General features: G+C 49.8%; 1 protein-coding gene across 3 annotated transcripts; it reads left to right on the top strand.

Annotated features, from left to right (window-relative positions):
* Positions 1-1,095: 1,095 nt before the first annotated feature.
* fosb (FBJ murine osteosarcoma viral oncogene homolog B) lies at positions 1,096-12,689 on the top strand. Of its 3 annotated transcripts, XM_067975032.1 has the most exons (5): positions 1,096-1,539; positions 4,431-4,706; positions 5,944-6,051; positions 7,688-7,942; positions 8,052-12,689. In XM_067975032.1, the coding sequence occupies exons 1-5, from the start codon at positions 1,411-1,413 to the stop codon at positions 8,115-8,117; spliced, it is 834 nt and encodes a 277-aa protein (XP_067831133.1). In that variant the 5' UTR covers positions 1,096-1,410; the 3' UTR covers positions 8,118-12,689. The 3 variants fall into 3 exon arrangements, with proteins under 3 accessions (XP_067831133.1, XP_067831132.1, XP_067831134.1); XM_067975031.1 differs by having other exon boundaries at positions 7,688-12,689; XM_067975033.1 differs by lacking the exon at positions 4,431-4,706 and having other exon boundaries at positions 7,688-12,689.
* The last annotated feature ends 1,709 nt before the right edge of the window (positions 12,690-14,398 follow it).

Here is a 14,398-nt window from a genome sequence, read left to right as displayed (position 1 = left end):
AGGACTAACCTCGACTCAGCCGCACAGCCGTTTACAGGAAGCCCACGTGTGTGTTCCCTTTTCAGTCAAGGCCGCTCTCCCACAAGGCCGGGCACTGACTGATCAGTTGCGGAATGTAAACACACGTGTCTGAGGTAGGGCCAGGAGGAGGCGAGGAGCTAACCTCTCTCTCACACACAGTCTCACCCCGGGCAAGGAAATCTCTTACTCTGGTGAATACAAACCAGCCAGTAGACAACCGCATGCAACTTATTGGAACAGGCAAGGTCCTAAAGCTGTACTTTATTTCAAACCTCGTTGGTGGGGGGCGGGTATGGGCCCGTTATTAACACTCACTTCGACAGCACTAGACTTACTCCAGCAAGAGAAACTGTACTTAGAAACTCCAAACTTTTCCTTAACCTTGGCATCTGTGTTGTAAAACTAAGGCCGAATGCAAAACAAAATAACCCAGACCCACGAAACTTTATACTTCGAAATGTTTAAACTGAAATATCTCAAACTCGTATTTTAAAGCACGAAGTTGCATGTATATAGTGGCCTTTCACCACCTCAGGGCGTCCCACAGCCCTTCCCGGCCAGTGAAGTACTTTTGAAGTGTAGTCACTGTTGCAAATGTAGGGAAACACGGCCGCCGATTTTGTGCCCACAAATAGCAATGTGATAATGACCAGATAATCTGTTTTTAGTGATATTGGTTAAAGGATAAATTTACTGCTTGTGGGAAAACAGTTGAATAAAGAGGCATAAACCTGCCCCCCCCCCCAGTTCTTGGGCAGCGGGGCAATGCTGTAGGATTGTACACCGTGGCGAGGATTTTTGCAGCTTCTAGTATTTAAAAGGTAAATTTATAGCATCAATTTTAAAAATAAAGCTCCCATATGCTGAATTTCTATTTAAAACTCTCTCGCTCTGATAAAGCCGCTGTCTAGAAAGGGATTCCCTCTGACGTCATTGCTTGGTTACCAGTAAACAGCAAACTACACAGTTCCATATATGGGCATGTACGTCAGGGATCCCGGATGGGCGGAGCTTCCTCACAGAAGGGATTTTATCGCATTTTCGCCCCAATAAATCAGAGTGGAGATTCTGCAAGAGCGCGATTTGCAGCACAAACTCTGTCGGCTTCACTCCTGGTGGTTTCTGAGTCGCTGGATCTTTGGTTTAAGGCGGAATTTGCCCGTTTGTATCATCTGGGCTGTTACTATTCTAATGAGCCTGACGTCAGAGGAATACGTTGATATAAAAAAGCAATCAGAGGAGCTAGTTCATTCATAAAGAAAGCGGTGGATCGAGGAGCAGACAGGGCGCTACTACACCACACGGTTATTGGATACCAGCTGTTCATTCACAAACTAGAAACTGGATTCAACGAGCGACAAATCCTGGGTCATCACCGACTGGGAGGACATGTACCAGGGATTCTCAGGCGACTTCGACTCGGCTTCTCGCTGCAGTTCTTCCCCTTCGGAGCCTCAGTACTTGTCATCCGTGGATTCCTTCAGTCAGAGCGTCGGTAGCCCGACCACCACAGCCCAGGTAAGCGGGAGTTTCAATCCGCGAACTTTACTGCGTGGGGGGGGTGGTGTTTATAAGCTGTGCTGTGCTGGACTGGAGATCCAAGGGGACGGGGAAAGGGAGATCCAAAACACACACCCGGGAGCGTGTCTGCATCAACACCAGGAATAACTGGCAGTAAATTTGATTATTGATCTCTTGCAAAATGTCATTAGCTGAACTGATCAGGCGGTAACTGTGTATGGGTGAAACGTGCAATAAATGAACCAGATGCACATACGGAAGCTGCAATCAGAGAATGATACAGCTTAGCAGGAGGCCATTCGGCCCATCGTGCCTGTGCCGGCTCTTTTTTTTTTGTTTGAATGAGCTGTCCAATTAGTCTCACTTTTCTTCCCCCCCCCCCCCCCAGGGCCCTGCAAATGTTTTCCTTTTTATTTTTTCAAGCATTTGCACAATTCCCCTTTTGACAGTCACTATTGAATCTGCTCCCCCCCCCCCCCCATTAGAATCGGTTTATCGATCAGTTGCATAGATTTCCAGCTGATTGGAAACCTTTAGGTTTGCCCTCAGACTCGGTTACGTGCGTAAAGGTTGACGTATTGGAATTCTCCTGGTGACGCTACGCACGCACAGGCCGGGCCCCGCCCCCCCACCCCGGCCGCGCGACGCGCTGACGTCAGCGGCGTTCTATTTCGGAACGTTACTAAGGCAGCGACGCTGTCAATGGCTGGGGAATAAAATGTCACAGGTTCCAGGCCCCGCCCACAGCCTGACCGTGTGTATTTTATGAATGGAAGCGGCGGGCTCCGGGCTGCAGCTGCGTTACGAGTCCCACAAACGGGAACAGCCACTCACCACCCACCCCCCCCCCCCTCTTCCCGGGGGTACAGCAGCCGCTTACCCCCCCCCCTCCCCCCGGGACATAGCAGCCCCCCCCCCTCCCCATTCATGTGTGTTCTCCCTGGTATTTGCACTGCACACAGTCAGGCGTTTGCTGTCTGCGTGTCATGTTGAGGGTTGACATTAGGGGTATCGAGCTCCTATTCTCGGCTCACCGTGCAGTGCGGAGGGAGAACTGCAGTTCTTCAAAGAGACTTTAAACCGAGGCCCAGTGGTCCAGGTGGATGCTGAAGATCCCGGAGCATTATTTCACTATTTGAGGAAGAATAGGGACGTTCTCCCGGCCAACATTCCTCCCTCCACCAAAAATAGAGTAACTGGTCATTGGCCTCATTGCTGCCTTGAGTCTTGCTGTGCGTAAAATGGCAGCTACATAGCAACAGTCACTGAACCTCAAAGTAATTGATTGTATGTGAAGCGTTTTGAGACCTGATAAAGGTGATCTATAAATGCAAACCTCTTGGAGAGGGCGTCGTGGGTTGGGATCTCACTACAGTTTCCTATCACCGACTGTTGGTTGAGCAATTTAAGAAAAAACTTGACAAAAATCTCCTCCTGCCACTTGTGGACACTGCGAGGAATAGTGTCTGGTAGACACAACAAAATTGTTTTAGATTTATACGTCTCCCTTTCATGGAATATTACAGTACAGAAGGAGGCCATTCAGCCCATCATGCCTGAGCAAGCTCTTTGAAACATTTAGTACCACCCCCTGCTCTTTCCCCATTGCCCTGTAAATGTGTCCTTTTTAAGTATTTATCAAATTCGCTTTTGAAAGTTACTATTGAATCTGCTTCCACAGCTTTCAGGCAGTGCGTTCCAGATCATCATAGCTCCCAGCATAAAATAATTTTTCCTCCTCTGCCCTGCTGTTTCTTTTGCCAATTATCTTAAATCTGTGTTTTCTGGTTACTGGCCAGTGGAAACAGTTCCTTCATAATTTTGATAAGAGTAAATAAGGAAACATTTCTCCCCACCTCCCCTTTTGCCTTATCTTGGTAATTTTGTTTAAATTAGGTTTTATATTTGAATTATTATATTAGTTGTGCCTCCTCACGAGGGAGCACTTGTAAATGTGTGTGCCTCTTGATGACACTGGGACATCCCAGTGTCACTCTCTTGTAGCACAGGGGGCAATCGAAGCCTGGGTGCATCTGCTGACTGTAGTGAGACGGCTCCAACTGGCCCATCTCAGAACTGCTACCCCAAGGCTTCTAGCGCCTGCCAGCTCGTCCACCCACCTCATTAGGGCACCATGTGGCTCATCTGCTTTCTTGAGCCAAGTCAGCAAAAAGGAGGGTGGAAGCTGTGGTGAGATTGTGTCCTGAAGAAATAGTAGCTATTATGGAATATATTTCGTGCCGAGGGATACTGGAGACTTCAGATTGCTCAAAGCGCTTCCTATACACTGATCTATTTTGAGTGCCCTGATTGGTAATACTGATAGAGGGGCGGCGGTGGTGGTCAGACTAATACCCCAAAGTTGATTCACACTCTCCGACAAGTGCAAGGACAGACAGTTTCACGGCTCAATCCTCGAATACAAAACATTAACATCACTAAAGTTTCTCCTCCTCCAGCCTATGGCCCCTCCCACCCCGTTGGACGCTGTACGGAGGGAGGGGAAATCAGGAGTTTTCAACGTCGAAGTTGCGATTCCCGCACAAATCAGGAATCTGCTACGGTACATCTGGAATCATTTCAAACGTATGACTTTGGCAGAGATCAATGGGGAAGGAGGGTCAGGACGGGTCCTGACCCCCCGAGTCAGCTAAAGCTAACTCCGCCACTGGGAGGGATAATCTTTCAGCCACCTGGATACCTAGTCTCAGCACCTTTTTTGGATTTTGATGTGACTCATGTCTTGTGCTCCCAGCCTCCTGCGCCCCCTGTGTTCAGGGTCTTAGCTTCCAATATGGCAGTCTTGTGGCCCTTCTCCCCTCCTCCATCTTCCATACCCAGTCCAACCCCCCTTTTCTTTAAATGTACTACATTCCCATCTATTCCAGGAGTGTACTACGGGCATTGGGGAGATGCCGGGATCCTTTGTGCCAACCCTGACTGCCATCACAACCAGCCAGGACCTGCAGTGGATGGTTCAACCGACTGTAATTTCCTCAGGGGCTCAGTCTCAGCCTCAGCCTCTACCCTTGCCCCAACCCACCATGGATCCATACAACCTCCCCGGGACAAGTTATTCCACCCCAGGCATGTGCTCGTACAGCAGTCCCGAGCCGTCAAAACCCACCCGAGCCAGCCGCTCTCGGAGGGCACGCGATGAAACGGTGAGTGTGGAGAGAACTGTGGATCGTGCTCGGCACGGAGTGTGTGGACAGAGCTGGACCATTCAAGTGACTCTTTTCAATAGCAATAGTCACCAGATCAAAGTCAGTGCCTGGAGTTGTTAAAAACGTTTTTTTTTTAAATTAATGTTGGTGCTGGGAATGGAATGCACTCCATCTCAGGCAGACTGGGTCTGTCAGTCACTCCCAGGGCAGGTACAGCACGGGTTAGATACAGAGTAAAGCTCCCTCTACACTGTCCCATCAAACACTCCCAGGGCAGGTACAGCATGGGTTAGATACAGAGTAAAGCTCCCTCTACACTGTCCCATCAAACACTCCCAGGGCAGGTACAGCACGGGTTAGATACAGAGTAAAGCTCCCTCTACACTGTCCCATCAAACACTCCCAGGGCAGGTACAGCATGGGTTAGATACAGAGTAAAGCTCCCTCTACACTGTCCCATCAAACACTCCCAGGGCAGGTACAGCATGGGTTAGATACAGAGTAAAGCTCCCTCTACACTGTCCCATCAAACACTCCCAAGGCAGGTACAGGGTTAGATACAGAGTAAAGCTCCCTCTACACTGTCCCATCAAACACTCCCAGGGCAGGTACAGCATGGGTTAGATACAGAGTAAAGCTCCCTCTACACTGTCCCATCAAACACTCCCAAGGCAGGTACAGGGTTAGATACAGAGTAAAGCTCCCTCTACACTGTCCCATCAAACACTCCCAAGGCAGGTACAGGGTTAGATACAGAGTAAAGCTCCCTCTACACTGTCCCATCAAACACTCCCAGGGCAGTACAAGGTTAGATACAGAGTAAAGCTCTCTCTACACTGTCCCATCAAACACTCCCAGGGCAGTACAAGGTTAGATACAGAGTAAAGCTCCCTCTACACTGTCCCATCAAACACTCCCAGGGCAGGTACAGCATGGGTTAGATAGAGTAAAGCTCCCTCTACACTTTATTTACACTCATTCGGTTTAGACCCGTGCAGTCACTAGAGGAGATTTTCATCTCGTGTCTGGATTGGATTTGAGCCCAGGTCAGAGGAGACCGATTCGTGTGATGGTGTCTTCGCTTTAACGAGTGGAGAGGTTTAGGGCTTGGGGTTAGGAGTTGGTGTATTTAGGAGGAACCAGAGGGGAAAGGTCAGAGAAGCAGTGACTGTAGAAATATGGATGAAGTGGCCCGGAAAGGCTGAGTGACTCACGGTCCGTCTGTTTCTTGCAGCTGACACCCGAAGAGGAGGAGAAGCGCCGCATTCGCAGGGAGAGAAATAAGCTGGCGGCCGCCAAGTGTCGGAATCGCCGCCGGGAGCTGACTGACCGACTGCAGACTGTAAGCAAACACCGGGGGCCTTTAAACTTCCGTATCCCTGCTTCTCTAAGGGGGGGGGGGATGTAGGGAGGGTCTATCGGGGCGCGAGTAAGGGGTCTCTGGAAAGGGAATGTCTCTCGAAGGGGGTGCAGCCTGAGGGCTGTAATGGGGGTCTCTGGGGAGGGGTGTAGTTGGGCGTTGTAAGGGGGTCTCTAGAGGAGGGGTGGTCGCTGGGGGAGGGGGATGCAGTTGAGGGCTGTAATGGGGGGTCTCTGGGGGAGGGGGATGCAGTTGAGGGCTGTAATGGGGGGTCACTGGGGGAGGGGGATGCAGTTGAGGGCTGTAATGGGGGGTCTCTGGGGGAGGGGGATGCAGTTGAGGGCTGTAATGGGGGGTCACTGGGGGAGGGGGATGCAGTTGAGGGCTGTAATGGGGGGTCACTGGGGGAGGGGGATGCAGTTGAGGGCTGTAATGGGGGGTCTCTGGGGGAGGGGGATGCAGTTGAGGGCTGTAATGGGGGGTCTCTGGGGGAGGGGGATGCAGTTGAGGGTTGGGGAGGGGGTGTAGGTGGGGTTCTGTGGGCTGTAATGGGGGTCTCTGGGGGAGGGGGTTTGGTGGGGGGGTCTCTGAGGGAGGAGCTGTGGGTTGGGGGGGGGTCTCTGGTCATTTTTTACTCGGTAGTTCCTGTAACTCCTACTGGAAAGTGTGTCGGTGTGAGGCGGGCACATCATCGCGCTCGGCTGTGGCTGAATGTCCTGTCAAGCCCACAGTCTGGAGGTTGCCAAATGTAAGGAATCTTACAACACCAAGTTATAGTCTATATGGACTATAAGACCCCTTACATTTGTCCAACCCCAGTCCATCACCGGCATCTCCACATCTGGAGGTTGCAGCAAGACTCTGTATTACTGGGCGGCACTGTGTCGATTCTCGGTGCTGAAGAGCGTCGTATCTTCGCTCTTTTATCGCCACTTGTGTGAATTGCCCGCAGCCCGTGTACCGCAGCTCACCCGGGGGCCAGTCTGTCCCCACGGGTCGGGTAGAGGACGACGAGGCGGCAGGTTGGTGTCAATAAGGGCTCTCTTTCCCCCCCCCCTTTTTTTTCTTTCTCTCTCTCATTCCCTCCCCCTTCTCTCTCTTACTCCCTTTTCTCTTCTTTCTCGCTCTTCTTCCCTCCCCTTCTTTCTTTCTCTCTTATTCCTTCTCTTCTTTCTCTCTCATTCCTTCTCTTCTTTCTCTCTTATTCCTTTTCTTTCTCTCTTATTCCTTCTCTTCTTTCTCTCTTATTCCTTCTCTTCTTTCTCTCTTATTCCTTCTCTTCTTTCTCTCTTATTCCTTCTCTTCTTTCTCTCTTATTCCTTCTCTTCTTTCTCTCTTATTCCTTCTCTTCTTTCTCTCTTATTCCTTCTCTTCTTTCTCTCTTATTCCTTCTCTTCTTTCTCTCTTATTCCTTCTCTTCTTTCTCTCTTATTCCTTCTCTTCTTTCTCTCTTATTCCTTCTCTTCTTTCTCTCTTATTCCTTCTCTTCTTTCTCTCTTATTCCTTCTCTTCTTTCTCTCCTTTCTCTCTCTCCTTCCCTCCCCCCTTCTTTTCTCTCTCTCTCTCTCTCTCTCTCCTTATCCTCCGTACTTAACCACAATCTCCCGTTTCTTCCTAGGAGACTGATCAGCTGGAGGAGGAGAAAGCCGAGCTGCAGTCGCAGATCGCCGAGCTGCACAAGGAGAAGGAGAGACTGGAATTCGTGCTGGTGGCCCACAAGCCGGCCTGCAAGATCCCGTACCAGGACCCAATGAGCCCCCAGTCCAGCACCGCTACAGCCGAGGTGAGCTCTATGGGAATGGCCAGTGCACTGGATGACAAGGAGAACCCTTTGACCGGGAGCTACCCGTCCAGCTGCCAGCTGCCGGCGGAGGTACGGTTCGGTAGTCCTTTCTATCCGCACTATGAGCCTCTCCACACGCCCCTTTTGAATGGTAGCCCCAACGCCTCATTCACGTCTTCATTTGTGTTCACATACCCAGAGGGAAGCAGCTGCGGCCTCGTCCACCAGCGGAACAGCAGCAGCGACCAATCCTCGGACTCTCTGAACTCGCCATCGCTGCTCGCTCTCTAACCTGCTTAAATCCCCCCCACCCATCACCCTCTCTATACCTTTTTCCCCCCCAACCCACCCCCCACACACACGCAGCCGGCGCACTGCTTTTACTTTATACCGAGGGTCGACTGGACAGCTGACAGTCTACGAGCAGGAGGAGGAGGAGGAGGAGGTGGAGGGAGGGAAGGGGAGGGGAGGGGAGTGGAGTGGGAGGGGGGGAAGAGAGAGAGGAAACTGACAGTCCGGAATCACCTGCTGTGGAAATACCTGCCTCGTTTGGACGCTCCCGGGAGGAAAGGATGGGGGAATGTGATGCCCCACACTGCCGATCAGCTCCGTCTCTTACTGCTCGCCCAATCGAATTGCGGGGGGAGGGGGGGCGGGTGGGGGTAGAGGGACAACCCGACCGGGCTTGGCATGTGAGCCAGTCGACGTGCTTGTTTACCAAGGCGCAATGTTACACACCAAGGCCTCTGAATGTACTTTAATCTCCAACCAAACCCTGTGAATGACTTTGAATAGTGGGTGCGGGCTGTCGCCCACCCACCCCTTTCCCCCCCCCCACCCTGGTGTGGACCAGGACCCCAATCCCAGGGGGCGGGCAGCTCAAAAGCCCTGACTGTGTGTGTTGATGTAAAAATCCATTTTGGCTTTTTATTGACTGGAGGTGATTGTGAATGGGGAGCCCCCCCACCTCCCATCTGATGCCAAGCCAAGGGGCCGCCCCCCAAGCTCGCCCCCTTGAATATTGCACCGTCTCGTCTGCTCCATCCTCCGGCTACAGCAGATACAGAGGGAGCTCTCTTTTTCTCTAACATACTGTGAATCCAGACATTTTGTCAAAGGAGTGAAAATTTATTTTTTTGGAGGGGTGGGGGGTGGGGGCTTGATATTTTTCTTTCTTTGAGGTTGGGGGAAAGTTGCAGTAACAAGATGTGAAACTTTTAAAGAGTAATTTTAACCTAACCCGCCTGGCGGGAAACACCGGATCGGGAGCAACACTGGTTTTACATCTCTCCCGATTTTACTCCTCACAATGGAGAGTAATATTGGGCAGGGTGTAAAAACCACCAGTTTCCCAACGTGGGGTTAGGTTAGAAACTGCCTCCATGGCTATAGTGGGTATAACCTGCGGCCCCCCCCCCCTCCAGAGTCCAGCTTTTCATAAGCCAAACCCTTTTTTAGCAATACTTCAATTTTACATTGGTTCCACATCTGCTGTCGATTCGCAAACCCGAGGAAGGTACTCAGTGGGGAAAGGTCTCATTCGATTTTTTTTTTAAACCAAAAAAAAATTCTGCAGTGAACGAGTTCACATTTGGCCCCTGGAGACATGTCGCTGTATGTGGCAGTCTGACCCTGTTTAGTGTCGTCTCCTCCGCTCTGTTTTTCAGAGCACACTTGGAACTTTCAGCTACGGCTGAAAACAGAGCCAGTGTGTGATTTTCCCCCCACAGTTGAATAGCAGTTGAATAGCAGATTGACACAAGGGTTGGCCCCTGGGTGAGACTTGGCGCCTTCCAGTGTGTGGGGGGAGGGGGGGAAGGAATTGGGGTAATTAAGTAGTGCAGCCAAAATCATGTGTCACCAATCCTGTGAGGGAGGGAGCAGGCCCTCCCTGTAACTGGGGCAGAGCGCCTGATCTCCAGCGCGCAGCCACCCAGCTGTTCCGAGACACCTCTTGTGGCTTTTCACCAACGTGTTTCTAAAGCCACAAACGGTCCTCCCTGGGCTGGATCACAATTGGCTCTTTGAAACCGCCCCTCTCCTCCCCCTAGCTCATAGAGAGCTGGGTGTGAATGCTAGATCGAGTGGATGCATTTGTGATATCTAACCAGTATTTTAACAGATTAAATGTTTAGCTTGATTTCCCCACTACTGAGGTGGGAGATGAGGCAGCAGCTGGCTGCCTCCATCTGTCGTCTTGATTGGTGAACCCAAATCCCATTAAACATTGTGCTGAATACAGAGCACTTTATTGTGTTTTAAATTATTGTATTATAATCAATATTTAATATAACATACAATGCAGATAAACCTCCACATTATATCAAGATAGAGAGTTGCTATGATGTATTTAAGCTTTTGCTTTTGATTTTATGAATGGCCGGCAGTACTAACCCGTAGTAGTAACTTGTCAAAGGCCCTTCCAGACATCCTAAGGTTCAGTGGGTCAATACAGAGAGCTAGGTTTAACCCCCAGTCTCTGATGAATTAGCTCATCTGGGGCCCAATGGCAAATAGGGTAGCTTCAATTGACCTCCGTGCCCCTGGAGTAAGGAAGGAGCGGGGGGGGCGGGGGAATAGCCAGTGTCCCTCCTGCTCACCCTGTCCAGTAGGCTCCCTGGTGGAATTCAAGTAAAGGCCATTGAGTTAAGATGATGTTTGTGGGCCCACATTCCATGCTTGGGCTGGTGCACAAAATAGTGTCCTGGCAGTGCCCCAGGATCTGTGGACCTGCACCCAGGGACTGTTGCACCCCTCCCCAGAGACAAGGGGCAAGGAGGTGCTCACTTCTGTCCCTATTGTCTCCTGTGGGTCTAATGCAGGAGCTGGATTTACTGATATACGAGGGATAGTGTATTTCCCAACCTCACCATAGCAGCACTCATTTTATATTTTTATATTTTAATATTTATTTTTAAATTTCTGGACATACATTAAAGCGAGCAGCATTTTCTTTTTCAACAAAAGAGAAAACTAGATCGAATTCAGAACTTACTCCACAAAATGTCTGGAGCCATCAAAGTTTTACTGCCTTGTGAAAAGAATTTCAGAGAGAAAAAACCCAAACCAGTCCTGTTCTGTGCCCGGCAGTTAATTATATGAGACTACTGACCATGTCCCTTTTTTCCTCTGTGTAGTCTTGGTGTGAGAACAATATGCTTCAAACTGCCACAGCTTATCCAGTGTTAGTCCATGAGTAGTGTCTAGTTTTAAGCTCTAGTTACTGAAAAAAAGGCTTTTTAAAAAAAAAATGTCAAACTGCATGGAGACCAGCTAACATTTTAAACAGAGATCTGATATTTACTGTGACACGGGATAATCTCGGACTGTGTTACTGCAGAGGATTGTATACTGTATGTTCCTGTGTCTGTACTGTGACTATATTCATGGTAGGTTATCAGAAATTCTATTGTAATTATTTGACAAATATTGAAATCTATTTCTGGATTTGTGAATGTAAAGGTGTCTGTTTATTTTGTGGCATTACAATGGCCTTTAAGCCAGATTTGAGAGCAAAAATTAGATTTTGAAAAAAATAAAAGGGGACGACTCCATAATTCCATAACCGAGTTCAGGGATAGAATGGGAAGCTGTGTTTCTACCAACCCTACCAATACCTAAACCCAACTGACACTCAACTTGTGTCCCCACCAACCCACCCAGTACCCCAAACCCAACCCCTGTCCCCACCAACCCACCCAGTACCCCAAACCCGACCCCTGTCCCCACCAACCCACCCAGTACCCCAAACCCGACCCCTGTCCCCACCCAGTACCCCAAACCCAACCCCTGTCCCCACCAACCCACCCAGTACCCCAAACCCGACCCCTGTCCCCACCAACCCACCCAGTACCTATATCCAACTTGTGATCCCAAACCCAACCTGAGATCCTACCAGCCCCCCCCCCCAGTACCCAAACCCATCTGTTGAACTGAGCTCAACCCAATCAAACCATAGACATTTCTGTTATTGGTTTGTGGGTTGCTTATAATATGAGACCACCCATTCCACCCCTGGACTGCACTGCTACTCCAACATGATACCCAGAGTGCTGGGATATGGGTTTCACATTCATGGGTCTCTCTGTGGGAGTTGTCAGTAACCCAGACTGCTGCCTACCCTAAGTAACCCTGGCAGAGATCTTGAAGGAAGTTGGCTGCCTTCCTCATCAGAAAGAGAAACAAAGTGGGGGTGTGGTGGGGGGGGAAAGTAACCGCAGCCTTCCGCAAGGGGAATCAGGCATTGATCACTGATCAGAGGAGGGTCTGTGACTCCGCATAGCCCACAAGGTCCCCTTTGCTCTAATAGTTGCTCTCAAACCTGTCACAACCCTGTGGGAGTGGACCAGAGGCATCAGATTCTTCCCTCCAGGTTGTGAAGCCATCGACGGGAACAAGCAGAACCTGCTGGATAACTGGGCATGAAATAAAGAAACCAATTCTGTTAGGAATGTTCACTGTGAACTGCACCATCACCCTCACCATCCTCCTCCAACCCCATGCATTCCAGAATTTCTGGGGGGGGGGGCGGGGGGAAGAAATCAACCATTTTTTTTAATGAAACTGGTATTGAGCCACACATTACAACACTGAACAATTAGTATTTCTAAATATGTCACCAGGATCTGTCTCTCTCTCTGATTTGCTGCCATTACTTTATCATGCCCTAGATCCACCAGAGTTTTATGCACTTTGTGAAAATAAGGTATATTTTGATATTTATAAATATTTTGCTCCTGTTACAAGGTGAAATCTGAGTTTGTTGGATCAATAACCTGCATGAAATCTGAGACTTGCAATGTTTTAATAAATGTTAATAAAGGAACAATTGATGCTAGTTTTGCACTTCTTTCCTAGTTATTTATTAATAAACAGCTACCAAGATAATGTGAACAGCAACATCACACCACTTGTTTCAGAAGTAGAATAATTTTAGAGAGGCCTGGATTCTCTGGGATTTGGTTTTGAACCCAGCCCAGGCTAACAAAGAAAGGGCCCACTGAACAGTGGGTTTACACAGCATGAGTTTGGGGAAGTCAGAAAGCAGTTCCTACAGCATCTCACTGAAACCAGAGGCTGGCTGGTGTGGCAGGGGGACATTGATGGAGGATGTGTAGAGGGAGCTTTTCTCTGTGCCTAACCTGTGCTGTACCTACCCTGGGAGTGTTTGATGGGATGGGATTCTGTGCTGTGCATCCTGGAATGGGACATGAATCTGGGACCGGCTGCAGCGGGAGCCCATCCCCTGCTCCGTGACCGGCTGCTGGAGGGGAGATAGACAGAGAAGGGCTGGACTGGAAGAGGGAGACCAGAGATTGGGACCCAGGGGTCTTGGGACTCCCGGGGAGGGAGGGGGCGGTCGGAAAATCGGTGCGGGACAAGAGTTTTTTTTTGCCTTCCCTCTTGCCCCCCTGGCTCCTCACTGCCCCCCTCCTTCCCTGCCTCTCCGCCACTAGCCTGTGCCAGGTATTAATCACTGGGTGCTTCCTGATCTTTCCCATCCACACACAACAAGCCCATCGATGACATCCCCCCACACCAGCTCCCCTCAACCCCCCCACACCAGCTTCCCCCCAAATATTGCAAGAACGGAATAAGAAAGTTTCAAACTTTTTAAACTGTACCTTGAGCTCTGCCAGTGATTGTCGGAGGGGCGCAGACTGTTCCTCTGCAGTCAGGAACACTCAGCCATCTCCTGAACTCTATCATATTCTGAGTATAACTGATCATATTCTACCTGGGACACCAGTGTTACTCGGACTGGCTTCCTGATCCCAGTATCCTCAAACTCCTCAGAGAATTTTTAAAAACTCAGGAGGAATTGAATAAATGTCGATTGGAAGCACCAAGTGAGCCAGACCCAGGTGAATGAATAAAGATCATACTTTGTATTTTATAACACCCTGTTGGACTCTGATTAAACTGGGCCTTTCATGCCATCTAGTGACAGTAGATTTGCATTACACCTCACTGCCCTAGCTGCCCTCGTCTGCATGCAGCAGGAGCTTGTAAACAGAGCCGAGAGGCCCATTGACTCTTTTGCACAGTACGCTTTATAGGAAGTTGTTTCCATTTATCATTTGCTCATTAGGCCCCATAACAGCCATCTCTCTCTCTCTCTCTCGCTCCTTGTCTGTCTCTCTCTGTCTCTCTCTCACTCATTGTCTCTGTCTCTCGTCGTCTCGCTGTCACTTTCTCTCTCTATCTTTATCTCCCTGTGTCTCTGTCTCTCGCTCGCTCTCTCTTTCTCTCTCTGTCTTTCTCTCTTTGGTTCTCTGTCTCTTTTTCTCTCTCTCTGTCTCTTGGTCTCTCTCTCTCTCACTCTCTATCTCCGTGTCTCTCTCTCTGTGTCCCTCTCGCCCTCTGCCTGTCTCTCACTGGGGTACGGGTTCCCTCCACTACCTCACTCAAGTGGCCATTCTTCATTTCCAGACAGTGAGTGTTGGTGGGATACTGGGCCATGGAAGGCATCACAACTGATCCCAGTCCTGTCCTTACCCAACACCCACGCACACCCCCGGCTGATATTTCCTCCCACTAACCCAG

Source organism: Heptranchias perlo, chromosome 41 (genome assembly GCF_035084215.1).
Source record: "Heptranchias perlo isolate sHepPer1 chromosome 41, sHepPer1.hap1, whole genome shotgun sequence".
Classification (NCBI taxonomy): domain Eukaryota; kingdom Metazoa; phylum Chordata; class Chondrichthyes; order Hexanchiformes; family Hexanchidae; genus Heptranchias; species Heptranchias perlo.
This window is presented reverse-complemented; position numbering and strand designations above follow the sequence as displayed.

Bases quoted from the DNA above. Each gene is read 5' to 3' on its own strand.
- fosb (XM_067975031.1), top strand. From the start codon at position 1,411: ATGTACCAGGGATTCTCAGGCGACTTCGACTCGGCTTCTCGCTGCAGT. The intron at 4,707-5,943 runs GTGAGTGTGGAG...TGTTTCTTGCAG, and splicing joins GGAGGGCACGCGATGAAACG to CTGACACCCGAAGAGGAGGA. The intron at 6,052-7,687 runs GTAAGCAAACAC...GTTTCTTCCTAG, and splicing joins TGACTGACCGACTGCAGACT to GAGACTGATCAGCTGGAGGA.